The sequence below is a fragment of the Notolepis coatsorum genome (genome assembly GCF_963971535.1).
Source record: "Notolepis coatsorum genome assembly, chromosome: 17".
NCBI classification, from domain to species: Eukaryota; Metazoa; Chordata; class Actinopteri; order Aulopiformes; family Paralepididae; genus Notolepis; species Notolepis coatsorum.
This window is the reverse complement of record NC_140181.1, coordinates 94714482-94736493: the sequence shown is the minus strand read 5'-3', so window position 1 is coordinate 94736493 and position 22012 is coordinate 94714482. Positions and strand designations below refer to the sequence as shown.

The window sequence follows — 22012 nt, the reverse complement described above, 5'->3', positions numbered from 1 at the left end:
GACTTAGAGAGCGAGACTTAGAGAGAGAGACTTAGAGAGAGACTTAGAGAGCGTGACTTAGAGAGCGAGACTTAGAGAGCGTGACTTAGAGAGCGAGACTTGGAGAGCGTGACTTAGAGAGCGAGACTTAGAGAGCGAGACTTAGAGAGAGAGATTTAGAGAGCGAGACTTAGAGAGCGTGACTTAGAGAGCGTGACTTAGAGAGCGTGACTTAGAGAGCGAGACTTAGAGAGAGAGACTTAGAGAGCTTGACTTAGAGAGCGACATCATCATAAAACATTAAGAGACAATATGCATCTACACTACAGTATAGAAGAATAATAAATATGCTACCCTCTTTCCTATACCGATAGCCATGTTCGTACAGACTTTTTGAAGCCAGTTAACCTAGGGGCCTATTTAATAGAATAATAAAAGACTCTAGCCACCCAAACAACTGCCTCTTTGAACTGCTGCGGTCAGGCAAGCGATACCGGAGTCTCATGGCAAGCACAGAGAGACTCAGAAGGAGCTTCTATCCCCAGGCCATAAGGATGCTCAATGACAATAACACTATGTGACAAACCATCAAATACACTCACAGCACACACATCCACACGTACACACTCACTTTAAATAAACAACTCACTGTAGCACCCACTTTACCCACTTTAGACACTTTAACACACTTTATATTTATTGGTAAAGAGATTTGCACTACAACTCATAGCTCATTGCACCTTACCCTAAGTTGTACCTCATCCCATTTCTGCATTGTACTGTATATTGTATTGTAACTCAGTTACTTTTTATCTACTCTGTATTGTATATATGTATATTGAACACTTTTGTTTTGTTTACACTTGTTTACGTACTTGACTTTCTATTTTATACTTATTTTATACTTATCTATTTTTATCTAGCACACTCTCAGGAGCATAACAGAAAGAAGCATTTCATATAAAAGTATTCTGTATTTCTGTATGACAACTAATAAAGAAAATTGAAACTTGAACTTAATGCTGCTGGGCAGGCTATTCCACAGTACTGCAGCTGAATAAAGGAAGGTCTGCTGGCCGTACGAAATAAGTTTAAATCTAAAAGGGACTATGTTTGTGTCTCTACCTCTGGTTTCATGGCTGTGATTATTTTTGACATATTGGAAGTAATTGTATAGGTAACTTGGCACCTCCCCTTTATAAATCATATAGACTAGGCATAATTTCATCATTGATACTCTTTTGTCCACCCTGAGCCACTCTAGGCTGTTGAAGTGGGGCTGGTCTAAATGTGTACGAGTGGGGAGCTGCAGGACTATCCTAACTACCGGTAGCTTGTTCTGGGTAACCTCAGTGTTGAAGTAAAGGTTTGAAATGGGCAGGCGAGGCGGGCCATCGCGGGTGGGTCACGGGTCGCTCAGAACCAGGAGAATAACATGATGTCCCCCCTCTGCAGGTGGTCTCTCAGAACCAGGAGAATAACCTGTCACCCCTCTCTCTGCAGGTGGTCTCGGTGCTCTGGCCGGGCCGGGCCTTGCCAGCCTCCTGGGAAGCAGTGCTTCTGCAGCCAGCAGCTCCTCCACCAGGTACCTCCTCCTCCTCCTCCAGAGACGACTCCCCCTCCTCCTCCTATCAGTACCTTACATAACGAAGGTTATCCTATAACCCTAGTTATATGAGTAGTGGCTCCCACTCTGCTCACTATTAGAATGTGACAGGGAAAGGTTCCAATAGTGAGCAGAGTGGGAGCCACTATGAAATATAACGAAGGTTATCCTATAACCCTAGTTATATGAGTAGTGGCTCCCACTCTGCTCACTATTAGAATGTGACAGGGAATGTTCCAATAGTGAGCAGAGTGGGAGCCACTACGAAATATAACCATGAGTTGTTGTGATTACCATCTCTAGTGAATCTGTTCCCCAAGGCTTGTTTCAGTAAGAGCTTTGTTCCCACAGTATAACAGTGGCTCGTCTGGTAATCGGAAGGTTCCCAGGGTTCGATTCCAGCTCCTCCTGGCAGCGTGTTGAAGTGCCCTTGGGCAAGACAAGTTGTAAAGCGCTTTGGATAAATAATATAGTCCATTGACCATTTATAAATAAGTAACCTTTTAAGTTACCTAAATTCCAGTCTGTGTTCCTGTAAATAAGATAATTCGGGTGTCAAAGCAGCATGGGGAGAGGGATACAGAGCTTCACATTCATATACAGTCCAGTATCTATATACACTATAGATACAATATAAAATATAAAATACAAATACAATATAATATAAAAAAGTACAAATACAAGATAGTCCAGTGATATGAGTCTCTAGTTCTCAAGTCCTGAGTTCTGACATAGTTCTGGCAGCAGAGCCGGCCGTCCGAGCCCTTGTTTGTAGAGCCTGATGACTGCCGGTATAAAGGACCGGCCCAGGCGGTTTGTGGTGTGTCGGGGGGGATGAGTCTTTGGCTGAACGTGCTCTTCATTCTGGCTAGCTCCTCATAAGAGGGTGTGAGAGGGCTTCTCCAGGATGGCTTCTAGCTTTTTCCTCATCCTCTCAGCCACCACCTCTAGATTATCCAGCTCACCACCCACTACGGAGCTAGCCTTCTTCACCAGCTTGTTCAGCTTGCTGGAGTCCCTCAAGCTGATGTTGCCCCCCCCCCCCCCCCCCCCCCCCCCCCCCAGCACACCACAGCAAAAAAGAGGATGCTGGCTACAACCGACTGGTAGAAAGATAGCAGCAGTCGGTTGCACACGTCGAACGACCCGAGTCTCCTCAGGAAGAACAGCCTGCTCTGTCCCTTCCTGTAGAGGGCCTCAGTGTTGTCCGACCAGTCCAGTTTGTTGTTCAGGTGAACTACAAGGAACTTGTAGGACTCCACCATCTCTACCTCCCCCTGTATCTAAATCCTGTATCTAGTATAATTATGTACGTCTTACTTCTTCTGTATCTACTGTGGAAAATACTTTCCTCCTGAGGACACATCTATCTGTCTGTCTGTCTCTCTCTCTTTGTATCTATCCGTCTCTCTCTCTCTCTAATATATATATATACCTCTATCTGTCTGCCTCTGTCTCTCTCTGTATCCGTCTCCCTCTCTCTATATATATATATATCTGTCTCTCTCTCTCCAGTCCATCGACGGCGGTCACCCCCACCTCTACCTCCACCTCCACTCGGCTCGGCTCCTCCCAGGTGCCGACCACGCCCATCACCCCGTCTGCCACCTCAGTGACCTCGCCGACCGCCACCACCCCGACAACCCCTGCCGTGCCCTCCCTGGGAGCGGGTGCAGCCAGCCCCACACAGCCCATCCAGCTGAGCGACCTGCAGAGCATCCTGGCGACCATGAACGTGCCGGCTAGCGGGCAGGGAGGTGAGGAAGGAACCACCACACTCGAGAGATGAACTCCCAGTTTGTCTCTGAAAAGTCTCAAACCCGCCCTGTTTTCTCGATCCTCCAATCACGACTGTTGCTTCTCTCAGATAAACAAAGTTTATCAAGAGGATCAAGAATAGAGATTATATTACTGATTCAAATCTATTGGCAGAAGTACAGTACAACGGTTGGCATCCAACCAGAATGCAAATGTAACAGTAAAGTGCAATAGTATACAATGTACAGAAGATTAAACTGGGTATAAAATATATAAATGAGTATTACTGAGTATAGTGCTAATCATATGTATGTACAGAGTTGTAGTATTAATATGTACAGTGTGAGGTTCGCCTTTTCCCTGGACCTTTAATTCCCTGTCTCCTCACCTCTCCAGCCCCCACCCTCGCGTTCTTTTAGTCTCATCTGCTCTTCAGCAGCCCACACCCTTGGACTACCTGTCATTATGTGTTTGATTGGTCCGTGCCGAACACACACTTCTAGTTCAAGTATCAATTACCTTCACGCACCTGAGGTGTGTTCTAATTAGCGCCCCAGTGGGCTTTAAATAGCTCGATCTCCCCCTCAGTCCGGGTCGGGTCGTTCCGTATCATATCTCAATCTGTAAGCTCCTACGGGAGGTTCCCTATCTGTCTGAATGCTGTTCCATCTCCGGCGTTAGACGAGGTGCAAGCCTTCGCCACCTGTCGCCGTTTGCCTGGAGTGGGACACAGTACTGCGCTCTCTAATACTCTACGGGAGGTATTCCAGTGTTCCACTCCAGACTCCGCGCCAGACGCGCTCTTCACTCCAGACTCCGCGCCAGACGCGCTCTTCACTCCAGACTCCGCGCCAGACGCGCTCTTCACTCCAGACTCCGCGCCAGACGCGCTCTTCACTCCAGACGCGCATCCAGACGCGCATCCAGACGCACTCCAGACTCCGCGCCAGACGCGCTCTTCACTCCAGACTCCGCGCCAGACGCGCTCTTCACTCCAGACTCTGCGCCAGACGCGCTCTTCACTCCAGACTCCGCGCCAGACGCGCTCTTCACTCCAGACTCCGCGCCAGACGCGCTCTTCACTCCAGACTCCGCGCCAGACGCGCTCTTCACTCCAGACGCGCATCCAGACGCGCATCCAGACGCACTCCAGACTCCGCGCCAGACGCGCTCTTCACTCCAGACGCGCATCCAGACGCACTCCAGACTCCGCGCCAGACGCGCTCTTCACTCCAGACGCGCATCCAGATGCGCATCCAGACGCACTCCAGACTCCGCGCCAGACGCGCTCTTCACTCCAGACGCGCATCCAGACGCGCATCCAGACGCACTCCAGACCTCCGCACCAGATGCGCTCTTCGAACCGGCGCGTTCTCCAAGCAGACGCGCACCACTCAGACCTCCGCGCCAGATGCGCTCTTCGAACCGGCGCGTTCTCCAAGCAGACGCGCACCACTCAGACCTCCGCGCCAGATGCGCTCTTCGAACCGGCGCGTTCTCCAAGCAGACGCGCACCACTCAGACCTCCGCGCCAGATGCGCTCTTCGAACCGGCGCGTTCTCCAAGCAGACGCGCACCACTCAGACCTCCGCGCCAGATGCGCTCTTCGAACCGGCGCGTTCTCCAAGCAGACGCGCACCACTCAGACCTCCGCGCCAGATGCGCTCTCCGAGCCGGCGCGCTCTCCTCCAGACGTCTAGCCTGCGCGCTCCTACTCCATCCCTGTAAGCAGCTCTGACCCTCGCCCTGTTCCAAGGCCCGAACCCTGTTTTCTCTGTCCCTGTCCCCAGCCCGCCTCCGCGGGCCTCTGTCCCTGTTTTCCCCTCTCTAGTCCTCCTAGTCCTCCCTGTCTAGTCCTCCTAGTCCTCCCTGTCCAGTCCTCCTAGTCATCCTAGTCCTCCCTGTCCAGTCCTCCTAGTCCTCCCTGTCCAGTCCTCCTAGTCCTCCCTGTCCAGTCCTCTCTAGTCCTCCTAGTCCTCCCTGTCCAGTCCTCCTAGTCCTCCTAGTCATCCCTGTCCAGTCCTCCTAGTCCTCCCTGTTCCTGCCCTGTTTTTCCCTAGCCCTGGCCCTGTCCTTTAGCCTTTCCCTTAGCCTTCCCCTTAGCCAGCTCGCCTCTTAAAGGCACATTGCCCTTTTTCCCTAGTTCTTGTTTTCCAGTGTTTTGTGTTCCCCCTTAAAGGCACAGTGCTGCCTATTTTCCCAAGTTCTGTTTTTCCAGTATTTTGTGTTCTCCCTTAAAGGGACAGTGCCGCTTTTCTGTGTTTTCAATAAATGCCCAGTTCTTGGCTTACTCTCATACCTGTCTTGTGTTGTGCGATTGGGGTCGGTTACAAACCATAACATACAGTGATACAGGTATAAAGACTTGTAGTATTGATATGTACAGTGATGCAGGTATAAAGACACTATGGTAGTAAGTCATACTGGCCAGCAGTGTAACTGGTAAGAGTAGGTCAGGGATATGTACAGATATAGATATAGTATCTACAGATATGTAAAAAGGATTATATGCAGGTCTGTACAGACAGATGGGGATATATATATACACGGTGAGAATAAATATACAGCATTATTGTACATGCTATCATGCAGAATTATATGCAGGTGTATAAGTAGGTATATAGAGGAATTATATGCAGGTATATTCAGACAGATATGTATATATATATATATATATATATATATATATATATATATATATATATATATACAGTATATGCGATAATATATAAATATATACAGCACTATTGTACATGCTATCATACAGAGTTATATGGGTAGAATATAGTATGAGGTACTGGTAGGTAGTTATGATTACTATGATTACAGTGTAGGGCAGTTGTAGACAATGAAAGCAGTAGGTAGGTATAAAGGTCAAGGTCAACTTTATTTATATAGCACATTTAAAACCAACCGAAGTTGCACCAAAGTGCTTTACAATATAAAAACAGAAATACAAAAAATACAAAATATAGTATACACAAAATCAAAAAGCTACAACACATTAAAACTGTGAGGTTTTTGTCCATTGCTCACTTACTCGCTCTGTTCCTTTAAGCCTACTCGCTCTGTTCCTTTTGTTTTCTGTTAATCAATTGCATTCCCCTATTCACACGCTTCTTCCCATAGACGCCGTTGATTGGTGCTCCCCCAACCACACGCTTGTCAATCACATCCCTCAGCTGTCACAGCTTGTCAATTAAGCATTCCCTTATTATTTATACCCCGTTTCCCCATTCAAGTTTTGTTGGATCGTTTTGATATTTCAGTAGCATTCGCCGTTCCTGCCTTGCCTGCTGTTTTTCCCTGTGCTTTGCCTCCAGGATATTCAAGAAGTATTCCGCTTGGACACCCGTTTCCCGTGGCGACGCGCTCGCCCCGTTTTGATCCTACTCTCTTTACCCACGGCGCCTGGGTGAGTTTTTATGACTGTCTTTGATCCTATTCGTTTTCGTGTGTTTAAATGACACTGAAGATATCCTGCTTTTTGTCAGACAGTCACTCACCCAGCGTTCAGCTTTTTTGGATTGTTCATTGGGATAATATTTGGCCTTAACATCGCTCACTGTGTGTTCACACACCGAAGATATAATCACTTGGATTTGTATTTGGGACTTCGCTCACAGTGTTTATTTGCACCGAAGATTTCTATCACGTGGATTTGTGTTTGGGACGTTACTCACAGTGTGTATATACACCGAAGATTCAGTCACTTGGATTACTCTGTTTTTTGGTACAAGTCACTTCCCCTGTCACCTGCTCTGTTCCCAACTGTACTCTGAGCTAACCCGCTCCCTCTCTCCCTCTCGGTCCCGTTACCACCTCGGAGATCTGCCGAGAGAAGTCTGCAGAGCGGCTCTGACGTCATCGTCTGCTTCCCCAGACTAACCATCCCGGGAGAAGCTGCAGAGCAGCAACATTCATCTATGCTTGTATCCCAGTTTTTGTCTGTTCTCTACCAAGTCTATGCTGTTTATTTAGTGTAAATAAACAAGCCCTTGTTTTTGGCAACTCTGAATCTACTCTCTTGTGTCGTTGCGTTTGGGGTCGGTGTCAAACCATAACAAAAACAATCACGACACAACATAAATCTTGGTATAAAAGTGGGCCGGCTTGAGATAGGTCAGTTAGCATTCCAAATTCAGCAGTATCTACAGTGTGAAAAGTGTTTGGTCCAAATATTTGATCCACGCCGAAACACAAATACAGAATCTCTTCTAGCGTCTCATCGATCTTGTCTTCCATGATGGGTTACTATCACCACCGCACAGCATTATGGGTTATTGTTTTCCACACAACTTGCTAGGTAGCATTTACCATGATGCCTAATTATTCAAATGCTAAAATAAAGGTGTAACTGGCACTTTAAATACACCGATGTGTAGGGTGACCACACCCGATAATCCGGACGTTTGTCTCGCGTCTCGCTGCAACAAAACAATGTTCCGCATTTCAAAGATCATGGTAAAAACAATAATAATTATGTTTTAAATGTTAATACCCTCCTTTTTTTTTATCCGATTTTTCTATTTTTCTCCCATCCCAATTTCGTATTATCCAATTCTTCCCTCCCTTGTCTTGAACGTTGCTAGACCATGCCTCCCACTGGTCGGCTGCAGTGAGGACAGAAGCCTTGCATCACATGTCCCCTCCGGTACACGAGGAGGCAGCCTGTCGCGTCTTTTCACCGCAGCAGCTCGAACTCTCAGTGGCGAGGAGTAACGCGTGGGAGGCTCACGCTGCCCCCGTCACTTCCTGCTTCCGTCGCACCGGCGTCACCAAACCGACCCATAGGAGTTGCTGTCCACAACGTCCGATCCCCACCCACCGGCTTTCCCACCCTCGTAACACTTGCCAATTGTGTTAGTATGAACGACCGGCCAGCCGGTAGCAACACCGAGAGCTGGGCTCGAACCCAGCGTCTCCTGCGTTAGTGGCGAGCGCCTTGCCCACTGCGCCAATCAGCCGCCCGATGTTAATACCCTCTTATATTTAAATTAAAAAAAATCGGGCGACGTCTGTGTCAAAAACCAATGCGCAGCCGAGCCGAGCAGCCCGAGCTGTCAGTGTGGCGTGCAGGTGCGTGATGACGCATGTTTTATGTAGACAGTGGCTATCAGTGAAGTGGAGAAGAAAGACAGCCGAAAACGATAAAAGTTTAGCTAAACAAAACGAGAAAATGGAGGCAACTCCTAAGAAAAAAATACTTTGCTTTTTTTTATCACACAAAACAAATAGCACTTGTATTTATAAATGTGATCTAGCAGAGATAAATGGCTAATATTAACCATACTGTTTATGCTGTCTATATTGGTTGTAATTGAGATAACAGTTAACGTTAGGTTATGACTATAACCAAGTTCTGTTAATAGTGGTGACGCTCGGCGTCACTCATGCACTGTCCTCGCACACGTGCACGCGCACTGAATAAAGACCACAATGTACCTTTATATCCCAATATTTGTCTGACCACACCCCTATCAGCTCACCTACATAAGCAGGTGTGTGGTCACCTGCTCTCCTCCTTCCCAAGCTTTCACCACAAGGTGAGATCAAGGGCTGCAGCGGCGTCGGAAAGCCGAGCGTCACCACTATTAACAGAACTTGGTTATAGTCATAACCTAACGTTCTGTATCATAGTCGGTTCCGCTCGGCGTCACTCATGCACATAGGGAGGCCGAGCGGAGCCACCGGCCGACAAATACACCCCACTGAAGGCCCCCCACAACCATCAGAACAGGGAGGGCCGAGCCCCCCCGACCCCCCCTAATGGAGGGCACCCCCCCTATTGGAGGTTTCCCGGGAGGGCGACGGACCCGACCGTGCGAAGAGGCACTCAAGCAACTCAACGCCCAGGGTGAGCAGACCGTGGCCTGACCCCACGACTACACACACGCACAACCCGCATGCCACCCGGGAACGAACGGAGGGAACAACCTCGTTACTGCCCCCAGAATCACGGGGTCAAGGGCAAACCAAACCCCGTGGCAAGGCCGTAGCAGCGGAGCGCGAAGGAAGACCCAGACCCACTGAAGGGACTGGATCCCCTGGAAAACGGGGGCCCGGAGAGGTCAATGACGCCAGGCATCAAGACCCCACCAGGCGGTCACTTAGTGACACCGCCCCCCACATCGCCAGCGTATTCGGATAAGGCCCCTCTTCTCCAAGAGCGGGCCCTTTTCCCCCAATAGCACACCGCCTGGCACACTGACCCTGCAGAACAGGCAGTCAGCATGGCCGTAAGCACACAAAAAAGGTTAACCAACGGAAGCAGGCAGCGCACCGGGGAAAACCAGGCAACAGGCTGTAACCTGAGCCTGGAGCACTGCGGACGAGACAGGCGCCAAAGGAGTCAGCTGAGAACAGCCCCCCGGCGGAAGGGGCGTATGCTGGCGTTGTTGCATTACCAAGCCTCCATTTAAAAAAAAAAAACCACCCAGAGGGGTTGAGACAGAGAAGGCTGACACGATTGGCAGACGTCATGAATGTGCAGGGGCACCCTCAACCGGGTAACCCGGGAGTTGACACTGCTCCAACACACCAGGGAATCAACCACCTTGTCGTTACCCAATGCGGTGGTTGTTCCTATAACCCCTCAAGAAAAAACTCCAAAACACACCTGCGGATACACACTGGCTATACCGCAGTACAAGTGTTTCAGTTTTCAAAAAAGGGTTATCCCAGGCCTACGGGTCGACGAAACATTACTTCGGACCGGGCCCGGCGATACGGGAAGCACAGGGTCACCAGAGGAGGTCAAAGACCACCCCAACAGGCCCCTCTTCGCCATGCGTAGGAGCGAAAAGAATGGAGAACCAGCCCCAAGCACACCGTACTTGGTATTCCCAGGCGGTCTCCCAACCAAGTACTAACCAGGACCAACCTGCGTAGCGGCCGAGATCTGACGAGATCGAGCGTGTACAGGTTGGCAAGGCCGTAAGCCATTACGACAGTGCTGAGTAAAAAATGTACCCAACCAGGGTCTCCATAGCGCTTAACCCTGTGACACCCGGACCGACCTGGCATTTTTCCCCTGAAAAAAGCCCAAGTCCCTCAGGGTACCAGAACAGCAGATCTGCATCCCCGGCGGACAACGGGTTCAACTGATCCGGACCAGCGTGACCAGAACCAGTCCCGTGCCCTAACCACGCCGACGTGCCTACTCCAGGAGAAGGGGCAGATATGCGTGTTGATCTTAAACATGAAAAGAAGGCGCCACCCAGACGTTCGGGGCGAACCGCGCCCGGTGGCCCACCCCCAGGGCGTGAGACCCCTCTACATATGTTCAGATCCATTCCGTCATCATCCCCCAGATATGAACGAGAATCCGTCGACAACCAAAACAGGTCGTCGGAAGAGGAAAAACCTCCATCCCAGTTGCTTTATAAAAACGCCGTTTTAACCCCAAGCAACCAAGGCGTGCCAGTCAGTCGCCTGATTACAGAACACCCCGAGCTAGCACTATGCGTGCGTCGGGACACAACCACATCAATGAACAGGCTATTTAGACCGGTCATTGAATCCCCAAGGCGCCCAGGGGAACGACAAGAGGGGTGTGATACTTCCTAACTCCAACTCTTTTTAAAAGAAAAGAAGGAAGCACCAACAGTATGTATCCCAGTCTACACAGCCGGGGTACATTTTTTTTACATTTTTACATTCCACCACCCTCCCATAGAGAGGAGACGGAAATCCCCAGAGAGACTTCCCACGCGAGCTGTACAGATTGAAAAGAATATATTGCACCTTGAGCCATGTAAAAGTTTGGTTTTAGGGCTCTCCGGGGAGGAGGCACTGAACCCATACACACTCAATAATCGAATTGAATCGAATACACACACAATAGAGTAGGACTCCTTCTTGAGGTTCCACTCACCTTATCAATCTGAGGAGGAGGCTCTGTACTCTGAGGAGGCTCCCTCACATGGAAGGAGAGTCCCAACTCACGAATAGGAGCTTCGTGAGGAGGAGCCCTGACCACCCCCCGAAACAGATCCATCATATGGACCTGAACAGCACACGGAAGTCCTACCAACAGAGACGCGCACAGTGACGTACTCTATGGCGGAGGCATTTCTGCGGTGCACACGCCCAATATTCCAGGGCGTGGGACCAGGAAACTCCCCCCCCCCCTCACCCTGTAACGTGCCGAACCGCAACGTGACAGGAACCTTGAAGGACAGGTGGGTTTACCCCTGACCAACAGAAAAAAGGGGGAGGAAAGGTTACCAGTTCACCCCTTTACGACCCCACACCCATGATACGATGTAATGACAAAAAGAGAGTATGACACAGTCATAGTCAGCTCCATGAAGCGTCTAACAGCTTCACACAGCGCATGTGCTAACCTGCTATCTGATTTTTACTAAGGAAAAAACACAGAATAGAGAGGGCTCTCCAAGAGCCCCGGTACCAAACTTACACATGTGCTTCTGTGGCCAGCCCAACCCAGTTGTAGGTCACATGACACACACAACCCATCATCACCTACAAAAAATGGCAAAAACACTCTACAGAGGAACGCCGTTTTTCATAATGAGAGAATACATAATTCTCTATTAGTATTGGCCACAGGCCTTGCTAAGCACACACGAAAAGCGACCAAACAATCTTTTCCTTTAGGAAAATAAAGTTCCTCAAGCAGTTTTAGCACAACCTCAGCAATCAAGCTAAGGGTTACATCATATCTCTACCACACAGTGACACAATATAGTGTAACAACATGTCTGAGAGGAGGATGAAGAAGTCCCCAGGGAACCGGGGGGGAACACAACCCTCCTACTTTACCCTTAATACGGCCAGTTGAACAGGTAAACCTGTTAATATGTGAACACACTGTTTATTGTCATTACAGGCTGAGAAAAGAATCATTCTTTACTCACATGTCACTAACCATAGCTTTATAGGTTAGTTTAACCCCCTTAGTTGTGAGTACACAGTACATAAACACACATGATGTTTCTCAACACAACAAACCAGATCATTTTCACATCTGTAACAAACAACCCGATTTGCATGGAGAAGCTAAATACCAGTGACAAGACAATTCACACATAACTCGCATCGTATCCTAAATGTAGTACAGCAACACTCGTTTTGGAAAACATCGTTATTTACAAAACATTTAGAAGGGAAAGCAAGAAGAAGTGCTCAAGGTCTGGTCAGACCTTGCCTACCTTGAGCGCAGATCAAGCGAAACTGCAGTCTCTAACAAGGCACCGTAGTAAACAGCCATTCTGTGTTGTCAACCTGGGCAGCGTCGCCGCTCCATCCCGCCGCTACGGTCCCCCTTGTTGACGCAGTCCTTGCCGTCCTGGCTCAGGGCAGGTTCGACGAACATCCTCTGTCAAAGATGACGTCGTAGTCAAGAGTGTTTAAAACATGTTATAATCAAAGCACGTTCAACAGTGTAGCATTAAGCTAACGGCCGCCCTCGGCCGATAGCAGCAAGCTAACGTTTCCTAGCCTAGCCTAGGTAGGCCACAACTAGCACGCAAGCTAACGTTTCCTAGCCTAGTGATAACAACAGGCTAGCGCCGCAGCTAACAGCTGACTGGCTAACAGTAGGCCACCACTAGCACGTAAGCTAAGCAGCTATCACCTGAACTTGTACACAATGATATAACAATCACTCAGACAGGCCGCCGTTCTGAAACCCTCCTCACTGTTTAAGAGAGAAGAGAAACGAAATGTTAACACAGTTTTACAACGGTGATTTTACCAACACCCGGCGGGGCCAGCACAATTCCCATGGGCTGTAGCTGACTTGAACACAGATCTTCCACTAACGAACATCCATGCCCATATTTCCTTGTGAGGGAATACTCTCATTTGTATATGAAAGAAGGGGCCTCACGGTGACAGAGAAACATCCACTCGTCCAGGAAAACACAGGGATCACCAGTGTTTATTGGTCATGGCCCACTAGTTAACTATAATGGGCTTCAGACCAAGGTCTTCCGTTGTCGCCTAAGAGGCTGAACAAAGGACCCTAGTCTGGGGCCGGTTTTCATAAACATTGTCAGCTAGCCCCCATAGCACTAACAGACAAGCGGAGCTTGCAAGCAAAACATTACTCACCAAACCTGGAACCCACCGCTTCTCACAACAGCGGCGCGTCCTACAGTCCAGCTGTGCCTTTACCGCAACCAGCACACAGCAAGGACTGCAGTTGGAAGGCATGTAGCGGCGCGAACTCCCAATACGAAAACCGGTGGAGGATTTTTAGAATGATCATCATCTTCCAGACACTCCAGTACGAAGACAATATCGCCGTATTTTCTCGAATATAGTGAGAGAGAAAATAAAGATATGATGTCAACGTATCGCTTGTTTTCCAACTCTTCTCCTACCATCACATCACGTCAAGTGGGGATCTACCGAGGCACTTCCTTGTGGTGAAAGCGAGAAAGGAGGAGAGCAGGTGACCACACACCTGCTTATGTAGGTGAGCTGATAGGGGTGTGGTCAGACAAATATTGGGATATAAAGGTACATTGTGGTCTTTATTCAGTGCGCGTGCACGTGTGCGAGGACAGTGCATGAGTGACGCCGAGCGGAACCGACTATGATACAGAACATATGTTAAGTATTTTTACATAAATGGTTATGGCTTTATTGTTTTAAAATCCCAATAATGTTGTGGGTTCACCAGACACACACATATTGGGTGAGTAACCAAAACGCGTACACCACACAAGTACAAATAAATAAAGATAAACAAATAAATAACAAATAAACAAATAAAGAACTGGCTATTCATCTACTAATCCTATGGATTATTGAATTATTAACACTCCACTGCTAATAATGCTCAGGAAAAGATGGCTGAAAAGACTTAGCTCCTGCTCTTTCTATTAATGCAGTGATTTTATCAGCTTGGATACCAAGATTGATGATTACCTGCTTAATGATGAAAGTGTGATTAAATAAAGATGTTGGTGACATAGTGGTGGCTGAGAAGGTGAAGCATCTACAGTATAAGATTAATAACTAAATGTGCTATATATAGCCTACTGTCAGCGTCGAATATGAAATAAAGGCATTTAAATGATAATTAAAATTTGTTTTTATAAAATTAAAAATAAATCATATATCTCCCCCCCCTCACGTGTCCCGCATAAGCAGTGCTGCTGTCCTGGCTGCGTCTATGCTTTTACCAACGCGTTCGTGTTTCCGGGTTCCCGTTTTGCGCTCTGATTGGCCAGGTCATGTGACATGTGCGCCAATCGTGGGACGGCAAGTTCTGTGCCTATTTCCGGGTCGAACAGCCTGCAAACTACCTAACGCCTAGTTTATCACTGGTCTTTTGCAGTTGGTTAAGGTTAGAGTTTGGAATCAGGGCAGGCGTTCTATCGCCATGCTCCAAGACAAACTATAACCTTAACCAACTTCGAAAGAGCGCCTAAGCTTAACCAGTGTAGAAACTTGCGGTCCCACGATTGGGCGTACATGTCACATGACCTGGCCAATCAGAGACGCGGAAACACGAATGCGTTGGTAAAAGCAATCAGGCGTCCTGGCGTCCCATCGCCGCACAAACCCTTGACCTGCCATACCGTGCAGCGAGGGGAACAGCTCCTTCCTACTGTACCTCCGGTCAATGGTCTCTTAATACACACCCTCAAGACCTCAAGACCCCTACGCTCTACATCTTCTGGCCGCCTCAGACCCACTCCTATCCGAGCTCTGGGGGGTCATCAAAGAGAAGCAGGCTATTCTCGGTCCTCGCTCCACAATGGTGGAACAAACTTCCCACCACAGTCGACTAAAAACAATCAATATCTGAAATGAAAAAACCTACTAACCTTCATACTGTCTTTTACTAGCATGCACTTTGCTATTAAGGATCTACCTTGCCTATAGTACTACCTGCCTTCTTACTGTACTATTATGTACCTTGCTACTATCCTGGCAAGAGCATCCAAAAGCTGCAATACATCCAAAACAGCGCTGCCAGGATCCTGATGAGAGTCCGTAAACACGATCACATAACCCCCATCCTCCACTCACTACACTGGCTCCCTGTCTCATCATCCCCGATCAACTACAAAATCCTGCTGCTCACCCATAACTGCATAAACGGACACGCACCCCTCTACCTTCAGGAACTCATCACTCCACAATCTTCCACCCGTACCCTCAGATCCGCAGGTAGCCTGCTCCTTCGGGTCCCCAATACCTGGCTCTGCACCATGGGTGACCGAGCCTTCTGCTCGGCTGCACCACGCCTGTGGAACAGCCTCTCCATCCAGCTGAGGGCACCACAGAGCCTGGACTCTTTTAAAGCAGGCCTGAAAACCTATCTGTTTCAAAAGGGCTTTGATTGCTAGCTTTTATTTTAATTAAGATTTTTGTGCTGTTTTCTTTAATTTTCTATTTATACTATGTTTTTAACTATGTTCTATTTTTATTTTATTTTATTATCATTAATAATTATAAAAAAAAATTAACTATGTAGCACTTTGGGATCCTAGTGAACGAAAAGTGCAATACAAATACAATTTATTATTATTACTTATATTACTACCTATCATGCTAATATGTCTATACTATTATGCATTCAAAGTGTAGCACTCAAGTTCGACACTGTTTGACGAACAATGTTACTGACCCTTATCTGCCAGAGTTGTACCCTTCCTGCTGACTTGTTGTACAGAACTCGTAAGTTGCTTTGGATAAAAGCGTTCAGCTAAATGACTCAATTTAAATATCCATCTCAAATATCATATTCATTTCTAACTCGGTACACACACAACGCTGGCTGATGCAGGAGGTGGCAGTACTCAGCCAGGCTTCCTGTGTCTTTACTGTGTAACTGTAATGTCTTATTTATTACATTTATCTCCAGCAAAACCAGCAGCTTTTTCTCCTCGGGGTGATTGATTGATTGAATTTATTTGATCATTCATAAAAGATGCATATAAAACTGCCCAGCAGGAATACATACATACATTTAAAAAACTATCGAGGTTAAAAACACAATAAAGCCAAAAGGCTTATTTCTAGGGATGTCCGATATTATCGGCCTACCGATATTATCTGCCGATATCGGCATTAAAATGTGATATCGGAAAATATCTGTATCGGTTTTCAATTTTTTTTTTTTCACATTTCTATAACCATTATTTACCCAGGCAAGCAAGTAAGAACAAATTCTGATTTTATTTATTGTAAAAAGTATGCATAATGTTGTGTTAATTCCACAACAAGAGATATGTAATGTTAATTACCTGAAATTATTCCATGCATATATCGGTATCGGTTGATATCGGTTGAAATCTGTATCGGAAATTAAAAGTTGGACAATATCGGTATATCGGTATCGGTAAAAAAGCCAATAAGTTATTTCCATTGTGGACCTCTGGGAGTGGGGGGTGGGGATGGTGGGCAGTTGGCTGGCAGAAACGGTATAGCTACTTTGAAGCCCAAATACAAAAACAAACTACACAATTTCACTACATTAGTAAAAGCCAAATACACAATCGAATTCAAATCAAAGATCCATCTGAAAACACACATTACACATCAGTTTTAACCACTCATCCTATCACTTGCTTCTATGAGAATCCCATAGAGGCAGACACTGTTTCAAAGCCGTCTTAAAGCCTCTCTCCGTAGCCAGTGCTTTGCAAGAGGTGGGTCATTGGTTCCATAGAACTCCTGCCGTATACAAAAATGAGTTTTGCCCCATAGAACTCTTGAACATGTGTGGAATTATATCCGTCTGGCTGCCTCTCGTGGAGTCTGTGCGAGTCTCACTCACCCGACTAAAAGAACTGACCAGATATGCAGGGACTGTAGCATTCTTTATTTTAAAGGTCCGGTCCAAATAGAAACATGACTTGTTCACGACGGGGCAAGAAGAGGATAAACATCCATCACAAAAACAAACTACAACCACAAACTTCCAACACAAGACATACATTTACTTGAGTGCTACAGTCTATATATATACACTCACTGTACAGTGTACATATTAATACTACAACTCTGTACATACATCTGATTAGCACTTTAATAGTAAAAGACAGTACGACGGTTAATATTTTTATTTAATTTTTCATTTCAGATTGAAGAAGTGTGTTTTTAGTAAGGCTGAGACGATATGCCATTTGGAAGAATCGATAAATCGGGACAAAATTATCGATAAATATATATATATATATACAGTATATATTTAAATAAAATAGAAAATATTATTATCACACACAGACGTTAAATAGGTTTTTTTTCTTTTAAAAGGTATTTTTAAACTGTGTACACATGCAAAAAAATCGATAAGTGACGCCACTTATCGATTTCACACAGTTATCGATAAATGGATAAGTGGTCTCAGCCTTAGTTTTTAGTTGACGGCAGACAATGGGACGTAGCGTCGTAGCCCCATGTTGTGAATCTGAAGGTCCTGCAACTAAACCAGGAGAACAAAGCCCTCTGTGTGGCGGACCACCTCTAACCAGTGCACAAAGGAACTAGGGTTCATCCGAGGTCCCGACTGTGTGGGTTATTATTATACTAGTATGCTTTGATCTTCCTTCTTTGGCAGTGGAGCAGGTTTTAAACAACAAGCGGGCCGAGCGGTGTTGAAACCGAATACCATCTTTGTGCTGCTCGAGCACGTCTGGCGGCTGTGCCAACTCTTTGTCTCCGTCTGCTGCAGTGGACCTGGCCGGCGTTCTGACACCGGAGATCATGGCTCCCATCCTGGCCAACGCTGAGGTGCAGCAGAGGCTGGTGCCCTTCCTGCCCTCCGGAGAGTCCCTGCCTCAGAGCCCTGAGGAGCTCCACAACACGCTCAGCTCCCCACAGTTTCAGCAGGTAAACCCCATACTGTATATATATATATATGTATTAGGGCTGACCCCGATTAGTCGACTAATTGATCGAAAGGAGCCGTAGTTGACTGCCAACCTCTTAGTCGAATGCAAACATTTTTTATTATATTTTTATTTTTTATCATTCTTTCCAAAAGCAAAGAGGCCTAGACGCGTGGCTGACGCTAATGGTGCGCATACCAGTGAGGCTAACTGCCTAAGAAAATGGGCACAGAGGCACTGAAAGAGGATTTCACCCGTCTAATGAACACACTAGACTAGACAAATATCAAGATGTATCCATCAGTGGATCAATTGCATGCTTTCTCAGAGGACAAGAAGCCTTCAGTCGATTCCTTCAGACATTAAGCACCCCCCACAGCCCAAATGGAATGATTAAAAAAAGTATAATTACCAGTCGACTATCGGCAAATTTCGGGCCAGCCCTAATATATATATATATATGTTCTATGATCTGTGTTCATCCTCTACTTTCAAACCTTTATTTCAACTCCTGAGACACTGACGTTACCCTTGTTTACAGCAACAACAAACCAACAAAACAAGACCCAGTGTAGCAGCACGTCATCCACTCATGTCTCCTGTTTAGGGGAAAACACCTTAGAGAATAAACAGCGGTTTAGGAGACGTTTATTCACAATCTACTACTTTACGACAAAACAAACCGATATAAACCATGTTGAAGACGATCCAAGTCCCAGAAAGTCATTACCTCTTAGTTTTAGGTTGCTACACACAGATAAACATAATAGTGAATGTCCAGGTGGGGAAATGTGGCATAGCGAGGATGCCAAGTCAGAATGTTTATTTTTTTTATGACCTATGTTTTGATAATGCGTTATTATTAGATCTACAACCACGTTGCAATATGGGACCGTTATGCTATAAAGCCGCATCGTTTCACTAATGGAGCTCAAAGAAAGTGCTATGAGCATGTTCAGCAGTGCCCTGGCCTCAGGTCAGCTGGGGCCTCTAATGCACCCGTTTGTCTCCTTGCAGGCTATGAGCATGTTCAGCAGTGCCCTGGCCTCAGGTCAGCTGGGGCCTCTAATGAACCAGTTTGGCTTGCCTGCAGAGGCTGTGGACGCCGCTAACAAAGGAGGTCAGTGTTGCTCGCCCACGCAGACATTCACACAGGGACCGTGTTATGTTGCATTGTTAGAAGATACACTCCCCTCTTTCACATCTGGCGACTGGCAGCTTTATATAGGGAGAAAACAACATTTTTAAGGACCATACCAGTTTAATATGTGACTGGTGTTTTTTTTCTTACTATATTACACTACTACAAGTCATTCAAATCCATGCAACAATCTGGAGCATCAGGGATTAAGAACAGCGCACCCCGATAAACTGACACCGAAAGTTTGCCGTGGGGATTAAGAAGGGCTTGTAGTGGAGAATACAGTAATGTTCGCGCTTGCCAAAAATAGACGACCCCAGTGGCTTTCACAAGAGTGCATTACCTACGCCTAGCCTAGCGACCGACAAACAACTCTCTCACTGAGTAACACCCCCCCCCCCTTTTTTTTTTAAAACATCAATGGTAGTGTAAATGGCTTTTAGTAAGGGAAAACACACACACCGTATACACCTACAAACACAAAGCTAGTTAAAGACGGAGTCAATCTCTGGTAATGAATAAAGAATGGTTTATTCTTACCGTATATATAAATTATATATATCCACATGGCTGTACATACCTGCATATAATCCCTTTTACATGTCTGTAGATACTATATCTATACATATCCCTACTCCTACTAGTTATGCTGCTGGCCAGTATGCAGTATGACTACTACCATAGTGTCTTTATACCTGTATCACTGTACATATATCATTTAGTCATTTAGCCGACGCTTTTATCCAAAGCGACTTAGAAGTTCTGTACAAGAGGTCAGCAGGAAGGGTACAACTCTTTCAGCTGAGTAACAATGTTAGTCAAACGGTGTTGGAACTTGGATGCTACAGTCTTGAGTGCATAGTAGACATTAGATATTAATACTACAACTCTGTACATCTGATTAGCACTATACTCAGTAGTACTAATTTATATATGTTATACCCAGTTTAATCACCAGTACACTGTATATTGCTGTTGCACTTTACTGTTACATTTGCACTCTGGTTGGATGCCAAACCTCTTCATTGTACTGTAGTTGTACATAATAATAATAATACTAATATATAAAATTTGTAGGGGCGCTACAAATTTGTGGAACAAATCTCAAGGCGCTAGTGTAGAACAGGGATCAGCAACCTTAGGCACGAGTGCCACCAATGGCACACTTAACCAATGGCACACTAGCAAGTGTGTAAGAGAGGAACCTTTTTGGAAATGTTGAAGCGTCCTCTCATCCCCATGCAGTTATCCCTTTCACAGCCATTGGCAGTTGCACAGTCTGTTATTTATGGTAGTTTGACTGATACCAGGGATATTTCAGGGTCAGAGCCAATCAGAAGGGTTAGTCTGTTGTTTGCCGAACATTGAGTGTTAAACGCCATTTTGAGACCAAACATAATTGTAACTGAGGGGTTACAAAACCCTGACTGTATTAAAGATTGTGATAGATTAAACCACTGCTAGGTATGTACTTTAATTACTGGCCAGACAGTACATCGAATATATGGTGGACACTCATAATAACACGGCACTGACAAAGAAATATCATTGGAGGGTATTTATTATTATGCAATAATTGGTTACAGATATGAGAATTAGGGTCGCGCTTGTATGGCGAAGAATAGGCATGAAGTCAGTCAGTAGCATAAGTCAATGGGAATAAAGTACATCCTACGATGGGGTACTAGGCTAACGCCGCCTGGCGTATAATGGCAATTATAGAGGGCAACGCTGGTACCGCTTGGAGACAATGGGTTCCTCCCAGAGTTGTAAGGTCTGGAGGAGAGAGGAATGTTCGGATACTCAGTCTGATCAATTGAAGAAGAAGGGGATTCACGTACAGAAGCCAGTCCTTGTAATCCAAAGCTCAGCATCAAAGCAATAACTGTAATCCAATTGCACGATAGCAACGATGATAGCCAGCTAGCCTCGGTCCATGAGGCCAGCCCGAATGTAGATCCTCACGAGGTTAAATCCAAACGACAGTGGAGATTAACGATGCTCTTCTCCGGGTAATACGTTCCACAATTAATATAATCCAACCAATACTGGTTCTGCAATCGCCGCCGTCGGTTCTCCTGTGCACATGTCCAGTAGGTTCTCCGACTAGGCCTCCTCGTGTGCTGGTACCAATGTATTTAGTCCACGCGCACTGGCTAAGGTCCACTAGCTAAACGAACGAACCACTGGGTAATGCTACACACGAACGAACTGTGGTTGGCACGATACACAATAAATTAACGACTATTTACTTCACATTAAACTAAGTCGAACTTGACGTTACTGCATTAAATCTGACACTTTACTATGGTTCTCAACGCTCTGTTAGACGCACTGCTGCTCACTTCACTGTTACTGAACTTGATGAACAGCTACTTAGACGAACTGCTGCTGTTCGCACCTGCGCCGTATATATACTTAAATGGCTATCTAGTGCCAAACCTCAGTTCTCGTCTCGAATCAATACGCTGTCTCCGGGCATGTTACGACATGCCCGGGCTCGCCTTTGAACCTGACTTTGGGGGCTTGCGGTCTGACGCCGATGGCGTTATCCAATAAGGAAAGCGAATATTACTATGATTCGAACGCAGGCTTAAAGGGATATACCGTGTATATATAAATAATATACAATGTATATAAACAATAAATGTAGATTCTCAGCTTTAATCTGGCCCTTCACAACAATAATAAATAATAATATCGGCTTGA

The 22012-nt window shown here is 46.3% G+C and overlaps 1 protein-coding gene across 1 annotated transcript in view; it reads left to right on the top strand.

Moving 5' to 3' along the window:
• The window catches only part of LOC311243614 (proteasomal ubiquitin receptor ADRM1-like), a 28109-nt gene that overhangs the window by 4777 nt on the left and 1320 nt on the right, over positions 1-22012 (top strand). Inside the window, exons 5-8 of the mRNA XM_084332905.1 lie at positions 1483-1564; positions 3101-3342; positions 18006-18163; positions 19180-19282. Of these exons, the coding sequence (XP_084189031.1) occupies positions 1483-1564; positions 3101-3342; positions 18006-18163; positions 19180-19282 (585 nt within the window). The remainder of the gene's footprint in view (positions 1-1482; positions 1565-3100; positions 3343-18005; positions 18164-19179; positions 19283-22012) is intronic.